This window comes from Scyliorhinus torazame, chromosome 14 (assembly GCF_047496885.1).
Source record: "Scyliorhinus torazame isolate Kashiwa2021f chromosome 14, sScyTor2.1, whole genome shotgun sequence".
NCBI classification, from domain to species: domain Eukaryota; kingdom Metazoa; phylum Chordata; class Chondrichthyes; order Carcharhiniformes; family Scyliorhinidae; genus Scyliorhinus; species Scyliorhinus torazame.
In genome coordinates, this window is record NC_092720.1 from 179,743,713 (window position 1) to 179,763,863 (window position 20,151).

The 20,151-nt window shown below is 49.5% G+C and overlaps 1 protein-coding gene across 6 annotated transcripts in view; it reads left to right on the forward strand.

Moving 5' to 3' along the window:
* Positions 1-9,336: 9,336 nt before the first annotated feature.
* The window catches only part of LOC140390254 (collagen alpha-1(V) chain-like), a 409,209-nt gene continuing 398,394 nt past the window's right edge, over positions 9,337-20,151 (forward strand). For 4 of the 6 annotated variants that reach the window (XM_072475255.1, XM_072475253.1, XM_072475258.1 and 1 more), the window contains exon 1: positions 9,338-10,121. In XM_072475255.1, coding sequence (XP_072331356.1) covers positions 10,004-10,121 — 118 coding nt within the window. In that variant the 5' untranslated portion in view covers positions 9,338-10,003. Of the gene's footprint in view, positions 10,122-20,151 lie in introns of all 6 variants that reach the window. The other 2 variants (XM_072475252.1, XM_072475254.1) reach the window with 1 other exon arrangement.

Consider the following 20,151-nt stretch of genomic DNA (forward strand, 5'->3'; position numbering starts at 1 on the left):
TACCCAGTCTAAAATGGCCTGTTCTCGAGTTAGCTCCTCAACATATTGATCTAGAAAACCATCCCGCATACACTCCACGAATTCCTCCCCTATAGTTTTTTTGACGAATTTGATTTTCCCAATCTACATGCAGATTAAAATCACCCATAATTACAGTTGTTCCTTTATCGCATGCATCTCTAATTTCCTGTTTAATGCCATTCCCAACAATATGACTGCAGTTTGCGGATCTATATACGATGCCCCCACTATCGCTTTTTGCCCCTTGCTGTTTCTCAGCTCGACCCATACAGATTCCGCATTGTCGGAATTCCGCATTGCAATATCCTCCCTCACTATTGTGTTCATTTCCTCCTTAACCAGCAATACGACCCCACCGCCTTTTCTTTTTTGTCTGTCTTCCCTAAATACTGAGTACCCCATGACATTCAGTTCCCATCCCTGGTCACCCTGCAGCCATGTCTCCGTAATCCTCACTATATCATACCCGTTCACGTCTATTTGTACGATTAGTCCATCCACTTTATTGAGAATGCTCTGTCCATTAGGGCACAAAGCCTTGAAGCTCATCTTTTTAACATTACTCGACCCGCTCCCAATATTTTTCACTGCGGCCCTGTTAGAATCTGGCTCTTGGTTTATCTGCCTATCACTTTTCTGATTCCCCTTTCTGTCTTTTGTTTTTGTCCTTATTTCCTCCTACTCTGACTCCTTGCATAGGTTCCCACCCCTCCAGCCATATTAGCTTAAACCCTCCCCAACCACTCTAGCAAATACTCCTCCGAGGACATCAGTCCCGGTCCTGCCCAGGTGTAACCCATCCAGTTTGTGTTGGTCCCCCAGAACAAGTCCCAAATCCCCAGGAATCTGAAACCCTCCCCCTCACTCCATCTCTTCAGCCATGTATTTATCTGATATATCCTGCTATTTCTACTCTGACCAGCACGCGGCACTGGTAGTAATCCTGAGATCACTACCTTATAATAATAATAATCTTTATTAGTGTCACAAGTAGGCTTACATTAACACTGCAATGAGGTTACTGTGACAATCACCAAGTCGCCACAGTCCGGTGCCTGTTCGGGTACACAGAGGGAGAATTCAGAATGTCCAATTCACCTAACAGCACGTCTTTCGGGACTTGTGGGAGGAAACCGGAGAAAATCAATGCAGACATGGGGAGAACGTGCAGATTCCGCACAGACTGTGACCCAAGCCGAGTCCGTGTCGCTGTGAAGCAACAGTACTTTTGTGAGGGCCACGAAGAATCCAGCACGAGTTTTAAGGATACAAAGTAATAACATTTATTTACAATAACATATATATATATAAAACAGCAGCAGCAACTTCCCTTGCTGCACACTCCTTCCTGCTGGTTCCTGAACTGGCCAGCTTTATTTATACATGGAGTTTACTAATGGTTTCTCCGCCCCCCTCATTGGGGAAGCTCATACTCCCACAGGATTGTGGGATTGTCATTAGTCCCCAGCCAATGGTAAGCAGGCAGGTTATAACAAATACTAACCTCTGTGCTACCGTGCAGAGATCCAGCTTCTCTTCCTAACTCCCTATATTCTGCATGAATCCTTTGGCAGGGTTTAAAGTTGGAAGCACGTTCGGCTGCGTTATTCGTGTCCACATTTTCACACATGTTTCGGAACTCACCATTGGCAATTTCCTCCCGCATTATCAGTCAGATTCTCTGGAACTCTCTTCCTGAAAAGTCAACAGAGGTGGAGCCTTTGAATATTTTTTGAGGTGGAGGTGGATAGAATCTTATTGAGCAAGGGGGAGTGACAGGTTATCAAAGGGTGTGGCAGTGGGGGGTAGGCTAGATGCTGATTTGCGGTGGTGATCTGATCAGCCACAATCTTATTAAATGTCGGAGCAGGCTCGAGGGGCCGAATGGCCCACTCCTATTCCTTGTTCAGAGAAATCTACAGTGTAGAAGGGGGCCATTCAGCCCATCGAGTCTAGACCGACCCTCTAAAAGAACACTACGCAGGCCCCCACCCTAGAATTCAGAAGGGGGCCATTCAGCCCATCAATTCTATACTTTAAAGCGCACCCTACCCAGGCTCCCACCGTATCCCCTGAAAGTTCACCTAACCCACACATCCCTGGACACTAAGGGGCAATCTTGTTTGTATGTACACACTTCGCTTAGTGTCCCAAATCTGGTACATAGCCATAGTTTGTCCACATTAACCCATTTTTTTTTCTTGCAGCATATAATTGTCAAAAGACAAAGGGGGAATTCTCCAGCTCACACCCTCCGCACCGCTGGTTTTCTTGCAGCAGAGGCAGCTCACTGCTGGCCGGTGATGGGAGCTTCCGTTCCCGCCGAAGTCGATAGCAATTTGCATTCCTCACCCAGGCCACCATTGGTGAATCCGCAACAGCGTCGGGGGTGTGGCAGTGGGCTGCGGGTGGGGGGACTTCAGTGATACCGGAATATCCCGCCACAGGCTGATAGGACACATAGAACAGAGAACATGTAACATTACAGCGCAGTACAGGCCCTTCGGCCCTCGATGTTGCGCCGACCTGTGAAACCACTCTAAAGCCCATCTACACTATTCCCTTATCATCCACATGTCTATCCAATGCTTGGCGAGTCCACTACTGTTGCAGGCAGGGTATTGGACCAGAAAATTCCGCTCAAAATCTATCTGCTAGATCTACAAAACCTTGAATGAAAATATTTCAATCTTTGTCCGATTCCTTAATTTAGAACCCTGGCAACTACCTCATTGAAAAGAGAATCACGTGCTAATGGATGCTTTAACCACAGGGCTCGGCACTGTCGCCTCGCACTTTGACAAATTTTACTTCTATCATTAATATGTTCTCCGAGCCTCTTCATAGAAGCCGCCTGCACCTTTTGTCTGTTGCCAAGTACGATGAACAAATTGGCCATTTGAAGATTTTCTGCGATTTATTTATTTATTTATTTATTCCAATTAAGGGATACTTTAGCGTAGCCAGTCCACTTACTCTGCGTGAGATCCACGCAGGCACAAGGAGAATTTGAAAACTCCACACAGACAGTGGTCTGGGGCAGAGACTGAACCCAGGTCCTCGGCACCATGAGGCAGCAGTGCTAACCACTGCGCCACCAATCTGCCAGAAAGATTTTCTGCTTCTTATCACCAGATGCCATTAACACATATCGAACACTCTGATGAGAAACGTTGTAAATTTGTTCAGGCGATACTGTAAATGTCCATCCTGTTTATTCCCTTACATCCCCCTTTCTTTTATTTTTGCCATTATATTTTGGATCGATGGATGATTAATGGACATGTGACTTTAAGACAAGTGCACCGTGGGGCTGAGGGAGGTGCTGGATAGTAATAGGGGTATGAAATCGGGGAAGACCCTGCCACATACCTGGCACAAAGGAAGATGATTGTGGTAGTTGGAGGTAAATCATCTCAGCTCCAGGACAGCACTGCAGGAGTTCCTCAGGGTAGTGCCCTCAGCCCAACCATCTTCAGCTGCTTCATCAATGACCTCCCTCCCATAATAAGGTCAGAATTGGGGATGTTTGCAGATGACTGCACAATGTTCAGCACCATTTGCGACTCCTCAGATAATGAAGCAGTCCATGTCCAAATGCAGCAAGACCTGGACAATATCCAGGCTTGGGCTGACAAGTGGCAAATTACATTCACGCCACAGAAGTGTCAGGCAATGATCATCTCCTACAAGAGAGGATCTAACCACCACGCCTTGACATTCAATGGCATTACCAGCGCTGAATCCACCATTGATGAGAAACTGAACTGGACTAGCCATATTAATACTGTGGCTACCAGGGCAGGTCAAAGGCTAGAAATCGTACGGCGAGGAAATCACCTCCTGACCCTCCCAGGCCTGTCCACCATCTACAAGGCACAAGTCAGGAGTGAAATTGGAATACTCTCCACTTGCCTGGATGAGTCCAGCTCCAACAACACCATCCAGGACAAAGCAGCGACGCTTGATTGCTCCTCCTTCCACAAACATTCATACCCTCCACCACCGACGAACAAGGTGCACTGCAGTAACTCACCAAGGTTCCTTCGACAGCACCTTCCAAACCCACAACCACTACCACCTAGAAGGACAAGAGCAGCAGAGACCTGGGAACCCCGCCACTTGGAGGTCCCCCCCCCAAGTCACTTGTACTCATCAGGAAAGCTACGCAAGATAAAAATAAAGGGAACAACAATTTAGACTGGATGAGGGGCAGCACTGGCGTAGTGGTATTGTCACTGGACCAGTAATCGTGAGGCCAGTGGCAATGGTGTGGGGACCTGGGTTCAAATCCCACCAGTGAAATTTGAGTCCAATACAAAACTCTGGAATTTTAAGAAGTCTAATGATGGCCAGTGGCCGTAAAATTTCATCTTGTTCATTGATGCCCTTAATGCCATCCTTACCTGGTCTGGTCTACACGGGGATGGGAAGATGTGATTGACGGAGCCAGCACTCTCTCCAATATGTTCACATCCTTCCTATTGTGTGGTGCCCGGAACTGTACACAACCCTCCAGTTGAGGTCTAACTAGTGTATTGTATAAGTTCAGTATAACCTCCTTGCTCTTGTACTCTATGCCTCTATTAATAAAGCCCAGGACACTATATGCTTTATCAACTGATGTCTCCACCTGTCAATGATCTATGCACATATACACTCAGGTCCCACTGCTCCTGTTCACCTTTAAGAATTTTACCCACTATTTTATATTGTCTCTCCATGTTCTTCCTACCTCACCTCACACTTCTCCGTATTGAACTTGATCTGCCACATATCTGCCCATTCCTTACAACCACCCCCCTCCCCATATTTAGTTTAAAGCTATCTCTGAAGTCATAATTATATAACCCCTAAGGATGCTTGTTCCAGCGCTCAAGAGAAGGCCATCCCAACATCACTATTGTTGACAGGGCCAGCAACCGTGCATATCCTACTCCTCAATCCTTCACCTCCCTCTAAGAGCCATGATAGAGTTCTCCTTGTCCTCACCTTCCACCTCACCAGTCTCCATATTCAATGGCTCATCCTCTCCATTTCCGTCATCTCCAGCATGATGTCTCCGTCAATCACATCTTCCCATCCCCTCCCCACTTTCAGCATCGCAAAGGGACTGAACCCTCTGCAACACCCTGATCCGCTCCTCAGTTTTTTTTGTAACCAACTAGGGATCAAGTGATCTTAGATCTGGTCCTGTACAATGACTGATCATAACATGTTAGAATTTCACATCCATGTTTGAGAGTAATAAATGTGGGTCTGAAACTAGAGTCGTAAATTTAATTGAAGGCAATTACAAGGGAATGAAGACAGGGTTGGCTAAAGTGGAATGGGAAAATAGGTTAAGAGGTAAGATAGTAGAGAAGCAGTGCCAGACGTTTATGTAGCTACTTCATCACTCTCAATAAATATATATTCCATTAAGAAAGACTCTCGGAGAAGGATATACCGTCCCTGGCTAACGAAGGAAGTCAAGGACGGCATCAAATTGAAAGAAGATAGTACAGTACGGCAAAGATTAGTGGGAGGCTAGATGATTGAAAACATTTTAGAAACCAGCAAAGGATGACTAAAAATATAATAAGGAGGGAGAAATTGGAGTCTGAGATGAAACCAAGAAATATGGGATATTATTGAAACTTACAGGATACTGAGAAGCCTAGATAGAGTGGACACAGAGAGAATGTTTGCACTAGTAGGAGAAACTAGAACCAGATGGCACAGCCTCAGGCTGAAGAGATGATCCTTTGTAACTGAGATGAGGAGGAATTTCTTCAGCCAGAAGGTGGTGAATCTGTGCAACTCTTTGCCACAGAAGGCAGTGGGGGCCAAGTCATTGAGTGCCTTTAAGAGTTAGATAAATTCTTGATTAATAAGGGGTCAGGGTTATGGGGAGAAGGCAGGAGATTGGGGATGAGAAAAATATCAGCCATGATTGAACGGCGGACAGACTCGATGGGCCGAATAGCCTAATTCTGCTCCTCTGTTTTATGGTCTTATACAAACAGACAGTATAAAGGAAAAGAGTAGCTAAAGTGAGAATTGGTCCCTTAGCAAATGAGACAGGGGATTTAACAATGGGAAACAGGGAAATGGCAAGGATTTTAAGAACTATGTTCTATCCGTTTCCACAGTAGAAGACATGAAATGCATGCCACAAACTGTAGAAAATCAAGAGCCAAAAGGGAGGAAAGAATTTAAAACAATCTGAATCACAAGTGAAAAATTACTAGGAAAACTAATGGGATTAAAAGTTAATCAATCCTGGGGACCTGATGGTCGGCACCCTCGGGTCTGAAGTAGCTACAGAGATAGCGGATGCTTTGGTTGTAACCTTGCAAAATTCTGTAGATTCTGGGACGGTCCCAGCAGATTGGAAATGTAACCCCATGATCTATCTTTGAATTAATGATACTACAATGGATTATCAGGTCATTTATTCCATTGTGGCTTGTGGGTGTTTTCTATGTGAAAATTGGCCACAGCACTCCTTAAATTACAACAATTACTCCACTGAAAAATGACTTTATTGGCCATACATCATTATCAGATGGTCTGGTTATGTGAAAGGGACTATTCACATAATAGTCCCTATTATGAAAGTGTTTGGTTGTTTATTTTCATATTCATATTACAATCTGTACATAAGTAGCTACGCCTGGGTCTGTGTGTGTGTATATATGCAGCTGTGTCTGGGTCTGTGTGTGTATATGCAGCTCTGTCTGCTTATATAGCTGTGTTTGGGTTTATGTCTATCGTAGAATCATAAAAGGGGGCATACGGCTCATCGAGTCGGCACCAAACCTCTGAAAGAGCACTCTACCCAGGCCTAATTTCCTGCCCATCCCACACTATGCCCATAAGGAGAAGCACGGTAGCATTGTGGGTAGCACAATTGCTTCACAGCTCCAGGGTCCCAGGTTCGATTCCGGCTTGGGTCACTGTCTGTGCGGAGTCTGCACATCCTCCCCGTGTCTGCGTGGGTTTCCTCCTGGTGCTCCGGTTTCCTCCCACAGTCCAAAGATGTGCAGGTTAGGTGGATTGGCCATGATAAATTGCCCTTAGTGTCCAAAATTGCCCTTTGTGTTGGGTGGGGTTACTGGGTTATGGGGATAGGGTGGAGGTGTTGACCTTGGGTAAGGTGCTCTTTCCAAGAGCCGGTGCAGACTCGATGGGCTGAATGGTGTCCTTCTGTACTGTCAATTCTATGATGCTAATCTATGAAAACCTAACCTGCACATATTTGTACACTAGGGGCAATTTAGCATGACCAATGTAACTAACCTGCACATCTTTGGACTGTGGGAGGAAACCGCAGCACTCGGAGGAAACACATGCAGGCACAGGGGAGAACGTACAAACTCCACACAGAGACCCGAGGCGGGAATTAAACCACGGGTCCCTGGCACTGTGAGGCAGCTGTGCTAACCATTGTGCCCCCATGCTTCGTTATATTTAGCTGTATCTGGGTACACGCAGTTTTGTCTGGGTCTACCTGTGTATCCTGCAGCTATGTGTGGGTCTATATATGTATACGTAGCTGTACTTGGGTCCATCTGTATATGTACATGTGTATGTGTATGTGTATAGTGTATATGTCATTGTATTTGGGTCCATTCATATGTGTAAACATGTCTGGACCTATGTGTGCATCTATCTTTGTCTGGATCTATCTGTGTGTCTGTCGATATGCCTGGATCTGTCTGTCTAATGGTGTCTGGATCAATCTGTGTCTGTCTGTCTAGACCAAAGCTGACTGGGTTTGTCATCTGTCTAAATCTGTGTGGTGTCTGGCCCTATGTGTGTGTGCATGTCCAGTAGCTAATTCTCGAGTGTGTATCTCTGTATCAGGCTCATGTATCCCCTTGTGTATATTCCCTCTGGCTCTCTGTGTTTAGACCAACTGAGTTTGTCTATCCATGTGTACACGCCCTGGTCTTGGCTCTCCCTGTGTTTATATCCTCTGTAACTGGCTTTCTGTTATATCTAGGTGTGTGTATCTATGTACCCTTCAGTATCTGGCTCTCTTTATCTCTGTATACTGCTATATGGAGATCTGTGTGAGTGTGTATACAGCCATGTCTTGCTCTGTATGTGTACCCCTCTGTCTAGCCGTGTGTGTGTGTGTGTGTGTAGGTATATGCATGTGCATGATCCTGTGCCTGGCTCTCTCTATTGATACTCCAATATCTAGCTCTAGGTGTATATGTGGTGCATGTATATATACAGCCCTGTGTCTGGGTCTGCATGTGTAGCCCTATATCTAGCTCTGCATGTGAGTGTGCATACACCCCTGTATCTGTATCTCTGCATGTATATGGGCAGCATGGTAGCACAATGGGCAGCACGGTAGCACATGTGGCTAACACCGTGGCCTCACAGCGCCAGGGACCCAGGTTCGATTCTCCGTTGGGTCACTGTCTGTGCGGAGTCTGCACGTTCTCCCTGTGTCTGTGTGGGTTTCCTCCGGGTGCTCCGGTTTCCTCCCACAGTCCAAAGACGTGCAGGTTAGGTGGATTGGTCATGCTAAATTGCCCTTAGTGTCCAGAAAGGTGAGGAGGGATTATTGGGTTATGGGGATAGGGTGGAGGTGAGGGCTTAAATGGGTCGGTGCAGACTCAATGGGCAGAATGGCCTTCTTCTGCACTTTATGTTCTATGTATCTATGTATAAACACCTGTGTATGGCTCTGTGTGTTTATATATACCTATTTCCAGCTGTGTTTGTGCATGTGTATACATCCCCGTGTCTAGCTCTGTATGTATAGCCTTATATCTCGCTCTGTGTGTATCAGCCCCTGTGTCTGACCCTCTGTATGTATAGCCCTATGTCTAGCTATGTGTGAGTGTGCATAGATTTTTGTCTGGCTCTCTGTATGTATAACCCTGTATCTAGCTGTGTGTGTGTGTATACATCTTTGTAGTATAACCCCTGCCTCTCCTTGTGCCCGGGTCTCTGCTCTGACCCACATTTGGGGATTTCCTTGAGGCGGCTGACGTCGCCTTGTTGTTTCAAGTTGCCGGGTCAGCTCCTGATTGGTCGGGGGAGGGGAATATTTCAAAGAGGGAAGACGGGATATTTAAAAAATCATAGAATGTCCATTGTGACGTCTCCATTCTGACGTCACGGAATCCCTGCCGCCGTGCCTCGTGTCATTGGCTAGAGGGGGGGATGAGGGAGGAGCCTCTCTCGGCCAATGGTGAGCGGGGAAGGCGCCGGGCGGCCCCGCCCAGGGCGCTGCAGGTGAGCCGCGGGGCGGGGACGGCGACTGGGAGGGAGAATGGGGGGGGGACGGACCGCCGCGCTGCCATTGGCTGCCAGTGGCGGCGGCGGAGGTGTGGAAGGAAGCAAGTGCTGGAGTTTGCAGCACTGTGCATGTGTCAACTGGAGGCAGTGAGTGGCGGAACCTGCACAGCCAGAGGAAAAAGTGGGGGGGCAAGGTTTGATTCAGCAGCAACAACCATCACTTCCAGAGTCTGAGAGCCGGAGACAAGGAAGGGGTCAAACTGAAAAAAAGAGGCAAGCCCCCGGGAACGTTACAGCTTTAAAAAAAAGGCACCAACCAAGAGAGAGAGAGACCTCCTGTCCTCATCCCACTGCATCAAGACAAGTACAACTTTCATTGCAAAGGCAGTATATGGAGTTATAGACTGGACTGAAGACGGGATATTTCAAAAAAAGACCACTCTCTTTCAATCCTCGCTGCAGGTCTCACCCCCTCTCTCTCTCTTCCCCCTCCTCCTCCAATCTTAACCACCTCTTTCCTCTCCTCCCTCCTCAGTCACATCTACCTTCCTCCCCAATCCTCCCTCTGCTGGCCTCCCTTCTCCATCCCCCCCCCCCCCCCCCCCTCTCTCTCCCTCCCCATCAAATAACCCCCCTCCCCCACCAAATTCGACCTGTCACCCTCCAGCCTGAGCTGATTTGTTTTTAAAAATTCGAGACCATCCAGCCGGTTTTCCTGCTGGGGACCAGGGGCACCATGGATTTGCCGAGCCCCCCGAGCCGGGGGAGAAGCTGGATGTGGGGGGGCGCCAGTTTATCGGTTTTCACTTGGACGCTACTCCTTCTCCTGTGGCAATCTCCGGCCGTCCGGGCAGGTAAGAAGGTGGAAGAAAACGAACGAGAAGGCTGCTTCCCAGCTGAGTTTTATTTATATTGTGTGTGTGTTTGGGGAGGGAGAGAATCAGAAAAGATCAAGGTTGGCATGGTCGTGTCTGCTGACTGGCTCGGAGAGAAGGTTACAATTGTCAGACAAGTTTGAGATTGCGGGACGGTGTCGGGTTTAAACGAGACCACAATGTGTGGTCAAAAGCAAATAAGAGACTAATTGTGAGAGTTAATGTCACCTCTTGTGTGTGTTAGAATAAGTATTAAAAAAAGTCGAGACCAGGGAGTCTGACACTCGTCGCAAACTTGTTGCCATGGGAAAAATAACTTATTCTGGGTTTTTTTTGAATACTTTCCCCCCCTTCAAATGTGAATTTGATCCTGATTTGCAAAGGGGGTGAGTGGCCTTGTTGAGGGGTGGGGGCAGGTTGGGAACTCGGTGTGTGTGTCTGTGTGTGGGGTGAAGGATTGTTAATGGTAGAGGTGTCAATCAGAGCAACCCTGTCTGTCAAAGCCTCTTTTTCTCTCTCTCAACCTTCAATGGGACTTGTTAGAAAGTGGGAGGTAATGGGACGTGAGGGACTCTCTCTCTCACACACACACACACACACACACACAGCTCCTTGAGCCCCTCCTGCCAACGATACCTTGTCTCCAGCAGGGGTAAAGGGGAATGCGGTTCCAGACGGGCTCTCGTCACAAGCCTGGCGGTGGGGGCTGGGGTGGTGGGAATGGGAAGAGAGGGAGACGCCATCTATTGGTTGCCAACCGCTCCCTCACCTCGGCGCTTTGCTGCAGTCACTTCATTGCAACCCACCTCCACCCCGCCCCCCCCCCCCCCCACCCCGGCCGCATGATGTCTTTTCTCACCCAATACCCTGGAGAATGGGGGTGTGCAGAGCCTCGAGAGGGAATGAATGGAACGGGCGAAGGGCATAGAGGTTGGGTTGTGTGTGTGGGATGAGAGAACTGAACTGTATTTGAGGTCCTGGCAGCGAGTACTGCCAGGGGACTGGCATGGCCAAGGTTTGAGGACCCCCGAATCCAATGTGACCACCTCCAATCAATGGGCCATCTCGGCGACAGCGCCTTTGTGCATGGGCAAGGGTACCGAAACCGGCAGAGTGTCAAAAGGTTGTGCGGAGTGGCACAGGACTTTTAGGCTAGACCCTGTAATGGACCATTGTGGTCCCTCTCATACACGCAGAGCTCAGTGTCTATTGCTGAATGGATGAACCATCATCATGCCAAACCAACCATTGTCCACTCTCATGCCACGCTCAAGTGGGACCAATGACTTCTCTTGTTGACTAGGACTATCAGTCAGTATTTCCTCTCTCTCAAGGGTAGGGAATGTGCACCGCATTGACAGATGTCACCATGAGCAAATAGACACTGGGATGGGCGACGAGCGGGGGAAACGGCTCAATTACTAACGAAAGATCCACCGTTGCCGCCGCCGCCGAGACCACACTCGCTTTATCACGGACTCCGCTCCGATTTGGGTGGGGTGGTATGTGAGCTAAAAGGGCTGAGGCGGCCACGTTGCCCATTGGGTCGCAATGGAATATTTATCCCCACACACACCTTAGGATCCTGCCTGCCCGGACCTTGGAAGAAGTTTGTGCTACTTCACAGCTACTTCCACAACTGGATATGAAGTATTATTCTTTGGGAGATTCTCTCACCCTCTCTTGGCAAACAGACTCCAAGGATAGCAGAGAAAGCACCAGCGGAGTATTTCTCCTCTAACTACTCTTTCCTCACTCCCAACACACACACACACACACTCCTCTCAGTTGTTGACCCAACTCCAGTTTCACTGATTGACCCAAACGCCAAATCGTTCACAAGACACTCCAGTGTGTGTTGTGTCTGAGAGACATTCCAACTGCATTCCCCACACTCTCCTTTCCAGCAGCTTCTGTTATTTGTTCTACCCCGGGCGGGGTTGTGTGTGCTGCGAGATTCCAGACCCCCCCCCTCCCCCTTTTAAAAATAAAGCACCAATACGTGAAAGGTATTTCAGTCTAAGAGGCCAATTTTAATTGCCAGAGAGAGAAATAAAACGGATTGTGTACCTTTGCAAAAGCGACCTCTGCAGGACTGTGAGGGGAGTGCTGGTGTGTTGTTGCGGGCAGGGAGTGTGGGGGAAGAGGAGGGGGGGGGGGGGGGGGGGGAAAGAGGAGAGGGGGGGGCAGTCACGATGGGCTGAATGGCCTCCTTGTCAGATTCTTTGAAGTCCGGTCAAGACTCCAGGGCGGGCAGGATGCGGTTAACCTCGAGTCTTGTGAATCTTTCAGTCCTTTAAAGATGTCGAGGATTATATACATTTGTGTGTGGATGTGGATAAATATTTGTAAATGTGGTGAATGTGTGCATATTTGTAAGTATATATGTATACATTTGATGAATGTGTGTGTGTATATATATATATATATTTGTGTGCATATATATATATATTTGAGTTCTGTATACATTTATGAATGTGTGTATATGTTTGCATATATTGGGTGTACATATTTTTGAATGTGTGTAGATTTATATATTTTGGGTGTGTATATGTGTTGAAATATTTTAATGGTTTGTGTAAACTCCTTGCTGATTTCCAGATTGACCCTAGGGCAGAGGAACATGTCACACTGTGCTTTGCTAGATAGTCGAGAGTTGGGGTGATGAGGGGGTGTTGAGACATCCCTGTCCAGCCACCCGAGGGCTGGGAAGTATCAGTCGTCTAGCAGTCACCATCTCCCTTGCATCTGTTGCCATTAAATGGGAGGAAGTAGCTTTCCCCCAAAAGGATCTGGGCTGGAATGGATTGAGTAACTCGCTGACTTTAAGTTTGCTCATCCACCCCACCCAGTGACTGGAAACGAAAGGTGTAACCCCCAGTGTCAGTGATCTGTGAATTTGCGGTAATTCTGGTCTCCTGTTGGGGGGGGGGGGGGGGGAGAGTGAGGGACGAAGTACTGGCCCCTCTTAATGCAGGAAGCTTTATTGATTCAGCCGCTGGTGGAGAGGGAGTGAGAGCTCCTCCACCCGGCTGTTCATGGACAGCACTCCCAGTGTCTTTTCGGATCTTTCCCCCCCAGCCCCGAGAATTGGGTCTCCCACCATCTCAACCTTGTTCCCCCTCAAGCAACAGGACTGCCCCCTCACCCCATCACTAACTAATCCTCCAATCTTCACAGGAGCGCCAGGGAGGCTTGGAAAGAGGGGGCAGGAGCAACTGGGAGAGAAAGGGAAACAGCTGGTGGGGAGAGCTCTGTGAGGGCGGTGGGTTGGAGAGAAACGGGATGAGGTGGATTCAGATGAAAACCTCTGGGGGAGCTCTGCCCTCGTCGACAGTGCTCCCAATGCCAGAAGATTGTACCTTGGAGTCTATGAGACTGTGATAGCTCCCTGACTCTCAAACCTTAACTACTGAGATGCTTGTGTGAGGTGGTGCAAGAGTGATGGGGGTGTATTGGGTGGCCAGGTATAAACCAGATCTCAGATCCCATCCCTTTTGCAGTAGGCCGATGTGTAAGCAAGAGTGAACGCCTAACAACTCCCGTTCCCACAGGTTCTCAAGCAGACCAGCCAGGCTCTTATTGAATGACTGAGCAGGCTCGAAGGGCTGAATGGTCTTCTCCCCTTTCCGTATTCTATTCCCCACTGTATTAGAGCCAGGGAAAGAGGGCTAAGTTTCGGGACACCCCACCCTGGAATTCAATGAGCCTGCAGTGTAAAGAGGCTGGGGTTGGGTGGGGAGGAGGTGGTAGTGGTTGGGTGGGGGGGGGAAGAGTTCGGCCTTGACATTCCTTCCAAGTTGAAACGAAAACCCTGCAACGTAACCCCCTTTTCAAAAGAACCGCGGGAGAGGCGACAGTGACCAGCTAACCATTGATATGAACCCGACAGGATACTCCCCAGTGGTCGAGTACTGGTTGGCACTCACATGGGCTGGGAGAACAAGGTGCTGATGTTCATGAATCCTTCAAAGGCTCCATTCTTATGAGGTATCATGCACCTCTGGGCTAATACAGAGAAGGTTTGATAGGGGCCAATGTGGCTGTGTGACTGGTTAATTCCCAGTAGTTGGGTGCGCAGATGATGTATGTTTTGGGGTGGGGGGGGGGGGAGGGGTGTTGTCAGGAGGGCTGGGGGTTCTATCGCAGGATGGAGGTTTCATTGAGAGTGAACCCCTCCAGCTCTTCCTTGTTCTGTCTCTCTCTGTCTCTCGCTCTCTTCGTTCAACACTGAGCTCCTTGGGCAGGCAGCCTGGGACTGTGCAATGCTCCACATTATCGATGAAAGGGCCTCTTGTCCAATGTGTTTGGCGCAGCCCCTCGATTGGTCAGGAAGTGAGGATGAATGGGGCCAGTCAGAAGGCAAGTCCTGCGGTCGAGGGGAGGGAGGGAGGGAATGTTTTAAGAAAACAAAACCCAAAACAAACACATAAGGGACGCGTTTCAGGTTGTGTCACTGAAATGGGCCTTCTTTTCTCGAAAGGGTGAGAACAGTCCAGTGCAGACGTGGCACTGCTGGCCACCATTGATATCCCTCCACCCCACCCCCCCCCGGCCCACCCACCCCCCGACAGTTTGCCTAACCTATTGCTTTAAATTCATCATCCCCCCTTCCCTAGCTCCAGAATACCCTCCAGCCCCACAACCCTCCAAGACACAGATCTATATTTTTTCTTTATTCTTTCATAGGGATGTGGCGCGTTGCCCTTGTACTGAGGGTCTCGCTCGGCCATTTCAGAGAGGGGCATTGAAGAGTCAACCGCATTGCTGTGGGTCTGGAGTCACATGTAGGCCAGACCGGGGTAAGGATGGCAGATTTCCTTCCCTAAAAGGGCATTGGTGAACCGGATGGGTTTTTACGACAATCAATGATAGTTTTCTGGTGATCAATTGACTTTTGATTTGAGATTTCTATTGGATTCAAATTCCCGCAGCTGCTGGGAGTGGGATTCGAACCCGCGTCCCCAGTCCCTGGCTCACGAAGCGCCAGTGACAATACCACTGCACCAAGGCCTTCATTGCACTCATTGAATTCTGGCCTCCATTTTAATCAGTCTTGCCACCGGTGGCTGCGCCTTAAGTTATCTGCGTCCCAAACTCTTGATAATAATAATAATCGCTTATTGTCACAAGTCGGCTTCAATGAAGTTCCTGTGAAAAGCCACATTCCAGCGACTGTTCGGGGAGGCCGGTACGGGAATTGAACCCGTGCTGCTGGCCTTGTCCTGCATTATAAGCCAGCTGTTTAGCCCACTGTGCTTAACCAGCCCCAGCTTGAACTCCCTACCTGAGTCTCTCCACCTCCCCACCTCCCTTTCTCTCTGTAAGACACCCCTCAAAAGCTTGACCATGTTTTTTTTCGTCACCTGACCTTATCACCTCATGTGGATGATTTTACGATATCCCTGTGTAGCACATGTGTTCAAGATGCTTATATCAATGCAATTTATGGGACTGGCTTGGGGCACATTATTCCCGCAGGGGTCCCGGTTAATGCATCCCTCCAAGCAGCCCCCCCTCCCTGCCCTGACCCCATCCATTTGGCAACCCCCCCACCCCTCACCACCACCACCACCAACCACCAGGGCAGGCAACTGTTATGGAGGCCTAGCTCAACACCAGCGTTCTTGGGCAGATGGCCTCTCCCCTTCATCCCTCATGTCCCAAGGTTAGGTTCTGGGGTCAAAGTGCAAGGGTGATGGGGGCGGCACTAAGGATAAGCCTCCCTCAGTGGGCCTGGATGTATTGGGCATGACCTTTGGTTCTGAAAGGAATCATTGCGTCGTTCTTTCCCATGGTTCAGTCGATAGCAATAGGGTTCCCCCCCCCCCCCCCCCCGTTTGTTTCTTACAGATCATATTTACCGGGAGATGGTGGCCGAGCGGTAATGCCACTGGGCGAGTAACCCATTGGCCCACTTCTGGTGGATGCAAATCCCACCATGGCAGCTGGTGGAAATTAAATTTGGAATTATAAAGCTCGTCTCAGTAAAGGTGACCATTATCGATTTGTTGCATCAAACCCCATCTTGCTCACTTATGTCACTTCAGGAAAGGAAGTCTGCTGCCCTTACCCTGGCCTGGCCTACATGTGACTCCGGAATGGCCGAGCGAGCTACCATCATGTTCAAGAGTAATTAGACATGGGGAACAAATACTGGCCTCACATCCCATGGAAGAATACATTTTTAAAATTGTGAATTTACTAACATTTGATGGACAGGTTTAACCAATTGTGAGTGGCAGTATTGGATGGGAATTGGGTCAAAGCTACGGACCCCCAGAATGGGCATCCCACCATCGTCCAGTTGCCTCCTTCTCCTTGTTCCCTCCAAACCATTATTCCACCGCTCCCTGATGTGTGGCTAGTTTCCTGAGAAAGGCTGAAATGCCAGCAATGGCCAGAAGGTGGAGCATTTCCCAGACTACAGCTCCCATATGGATGGGGACACTGTCTCTCGTGGACAATGGGCTGGTCCTTCCACCTGAACAACCCCCCCCCCCCCCCCCCACCCTTCCAAACCTGGAGAGGTGGCGGCATGGTGTAATCCAAAGAGTCAGGGTAATGCTATGGGGTACCTGGTTTCGAATCCAACTAAGGCGGATGATGACATTTGAATTTGATGTAAATAAATCTGGAAGTCAAAGCTTGACCATGAAACCATTGTCGAATGTCGTCAGAAACCCCATCCGGTTCACCTTCCCTGGCATGACCTACATGTGACTCTGCACCCACAGCGATGCAACTCAAATGCCCTCCGAAATTGCCACTCCGTTCAAGGGGGCAATTGGGACCCAGCCAGCGATGCCCCACACCTCGTGAATGGAGTTGGAATTAAAAAATAAACCGCCTTGCCAACTTTGGCCACCGTCGTTGCCTCATAGTTCGAGGGCATTGAAATGAAAATCACTTCTTGTCACAAGTAGGCTTCAATGAAGTTACTCTGAAAAGCCCCTAGTCGCCCCATTCCAGCGCCTGTTCGGGGAGACTGGTACGGGAATTGAACCACGTTGCTGGCCTGCTTTCAAAGCCAGCGATTTAGCCCTGTGCTAAACAGCCCCAGTGTGTGTGCGTTAACAATTTCTTGCTCGGGGGCCCTGCTCGCAGTGAGGCCGCAGGGAGACTCCTCGTGACCGGGTTACAGGAACCCACTGTCCTTGTGAAGGGATGTTGCTGATCAATTCTTTGGGGTGAGATGGGGTGCGGGAGGATGGATTTGAAGAGTGATTCGTCGCAGGATTGAGCAGAAGCGTCCTGGAGCGCTGCGTCGGAACCCCGATTGAGAGCAAAGCGAATCAGACGTGAACCTCAGAATTTGGAAACGGGTCGGAGCTGGGCGGAGGAACACACGTGCCTTCATAGGGAAAGAACTATGTAGTGCTGGAGCGAGCAGCAGAAAGCGGGATCCTTGCAGGCAGAGGTATGCGAGGGAATGAATGGATGGAGTGTACTGCAGAGTCTGGCCCAGCTCCCAGCTAACTTGCTGCCGGTGGTTCAGAGGGTGCCCTGGGTGAGTCAGGAGAGTGTGAAACTCTGACTGCAGTGCACACAGATCACATTCTTCCCTCACTCGGGGGTTGTGTGCGCGCGGAGGCACTACTCTGCAAACACAAGACGGGAAACTTTAGACGCTCCAAGAGCTGCAGGAGCACTGACCTAGCCTAGCACAGGAGCGAGAGGAAACCTGCCAGGGGAGGAGGGATGGTCGGTGGTGAGGGGAGTGGCGGAGGGAGGGGGCCGCGTTGGGGGCTGCTGGAGGAGGTCGAGATCCTGCCTTATGCCACAATATGTATCCGAATTTAGCTGAGTTACCAGCCCCTGACCGAATTAAGGAATGTGCTTCAAATTCCGAGTTACAGCCAGGGACTTCATTTCAAAGTAGGTGCAAAGCCGAGAATAGGAACATTTTTATTTACACAGAGGGTTGTGAACCTTTGGAATTCTCTACCCCAGAGGACTGTGGAAGCTCAGTCATTTAGTCAGTTTAAAGCAGAGATCGATAGGGTTTTGATTGACAATGATGTCAGGGGTTATGGGGATAGTGGGTGTAACAGGCATGGAAGTGTCCAATCAGCTGCCATGGTACTGAATGGCAGAGCACGCTCGAGGGGCTGAATGCCCTCATCCTGCTCCTACGTTCCTGTGACGGGGGTAGGTGCGGGGGGAAAACCTGCCTTGTGGGCGTGCAGTTTCCAACCCATCACCAGGATGGAGCATGGCAAATTGCCACATTCTGCACCGAAAGAATGCCGGTGGGGAGATGTCCTGTCTCCATTTGTGCTGTAGCCAGTTTCCTGCCAATAAGTTAACTGGGGGATGGCTGCATGGGGGTAATGTTATTGGACTAGTAAATTAAAGCTAATGCTTTGCCAAGGTAGCTGGAGGAGTTTAACAGTTACACCTGGAACTAAATGCTCCTGCCGGTCAATAATGACAGCGAAACTACTGGATGTGTGAACAAAATCCACTTGGTTCAGGAACCAGCCAGCTCGCCAGACCAACTCGCCGTCCTCGCCCAGCCTAGTCTCTGTGTGATTCCTCAACCCCCCCCCCCCCCCCCCCTCACCCACAGAAATGCGATTCGCTTCGCTCTTCACTAACCCCCAACCCCACCACCACCCCACCTTGGGAAAATAGGAGGTTAAATGATGAAAGCCGGTTTCTTTAACCTGGCCTGCGTTCCCTTGAGTCTAGCAGAATGACAGGTGATTGGATCGAGCTGTTTGAAATGCTGAGAGAATTCGATAACCGGGATGCAGAGAAACGATTTCCTCTGGCAGAAGAATCAAGCACGGTAGCATAGTGTTTAGCACGATTGCTTCACAGCTCCAGGGTCCCAGGTTCGATTCAATGGCTTGGGTCACTGTCTGTGCGGAGTCTGCACGTTCTCCCCGTGTCTGCGTGGGTTTCCTCCGGGTGCTCCGGTTTCCTCCCACAGTCCAAAGATGTGCAGGTTAGGTGGATTGGCCATGCTAAATTGCCCTTAGTGTTCAAAATTGCCCTTAGTGTTGTGTGGGGTTACTGGGTTATGGGGATAGGGTGGAGGTATGGGCTTGGGTAGGGTGCTCTTTCCAAGAGCCGGTGCAGACTTGATGGGCCAAATGGTCTCCTTCTGCACTATAAATTCTATGAATCTATGATTCATTGGTCAATGCAAACCGAGCTTCTCACTCAAGCTGCACAGCTGCAAAAACAAGGGTTCAGCTTGCCAGAGAGAGAGAGAGGGCTGGAACTCGGAAGGGCTAGGGTCATTCATCGGAAGGTCGTAGCAAGTTGAAATCGTGATTTTATTGTTTTTTTTGCACACATAATTTCAGAGGAACGGACGCAATGAATTCCAGGATGTTCCTTGAGATTCACCACTGACATAAGATGCAAAGCATCACAGGTTGCCTGCTATAGGCCGCACCTGTCTTTACAAACACGTTTCTTTACTTCCCTGATGCGGACTTATTTAATGTGCCATGTGGGGGGGCGAGGGGCTGGGTATGGGGGTGGAAGACACGGGGATGGGGGTTAGATTTGTTGTAAATTGGTTGAGTGGCTTCTTTATTGAGGGGGAGGGGAGGAGGCAGGGGGCTGGATCATTGCGTGTGGTGGCAGACCGCAGGGGTGGGCTAGTTGGCTGGGTGGGTTGATGACCCCCCCCCACCCTCAGTTGAATAGGCAATGGCAGCCTTGTTAACCAGGCAGGCTGGTCAGTTGGAACTCGGGCATGGTCACCTTTAAAGGTGGAATAGGCTCGCAGGTCTGGGTGGTCTGTTTGGCCAGAGGTCCGAGCTGGTTAATCGACAAGGTGTCTGGTGGAAATGGACGGCCTGGTCAACGGATTGACGCATTAGCTGCTCGGCCTTTCCCTGGGCAGAACGGTAGCATAGTGGTTAACACAGTTGCTTCGCAGCTCCAGGATCCCAGGCTCGATTCCAGCTTGGGTCACTGTTGTGCGGAGTCTGCACATCCTCTCCGTGTGTGCGTGGGTTTCCTCCGGGTGCTCCGGTTTCCTTCCACA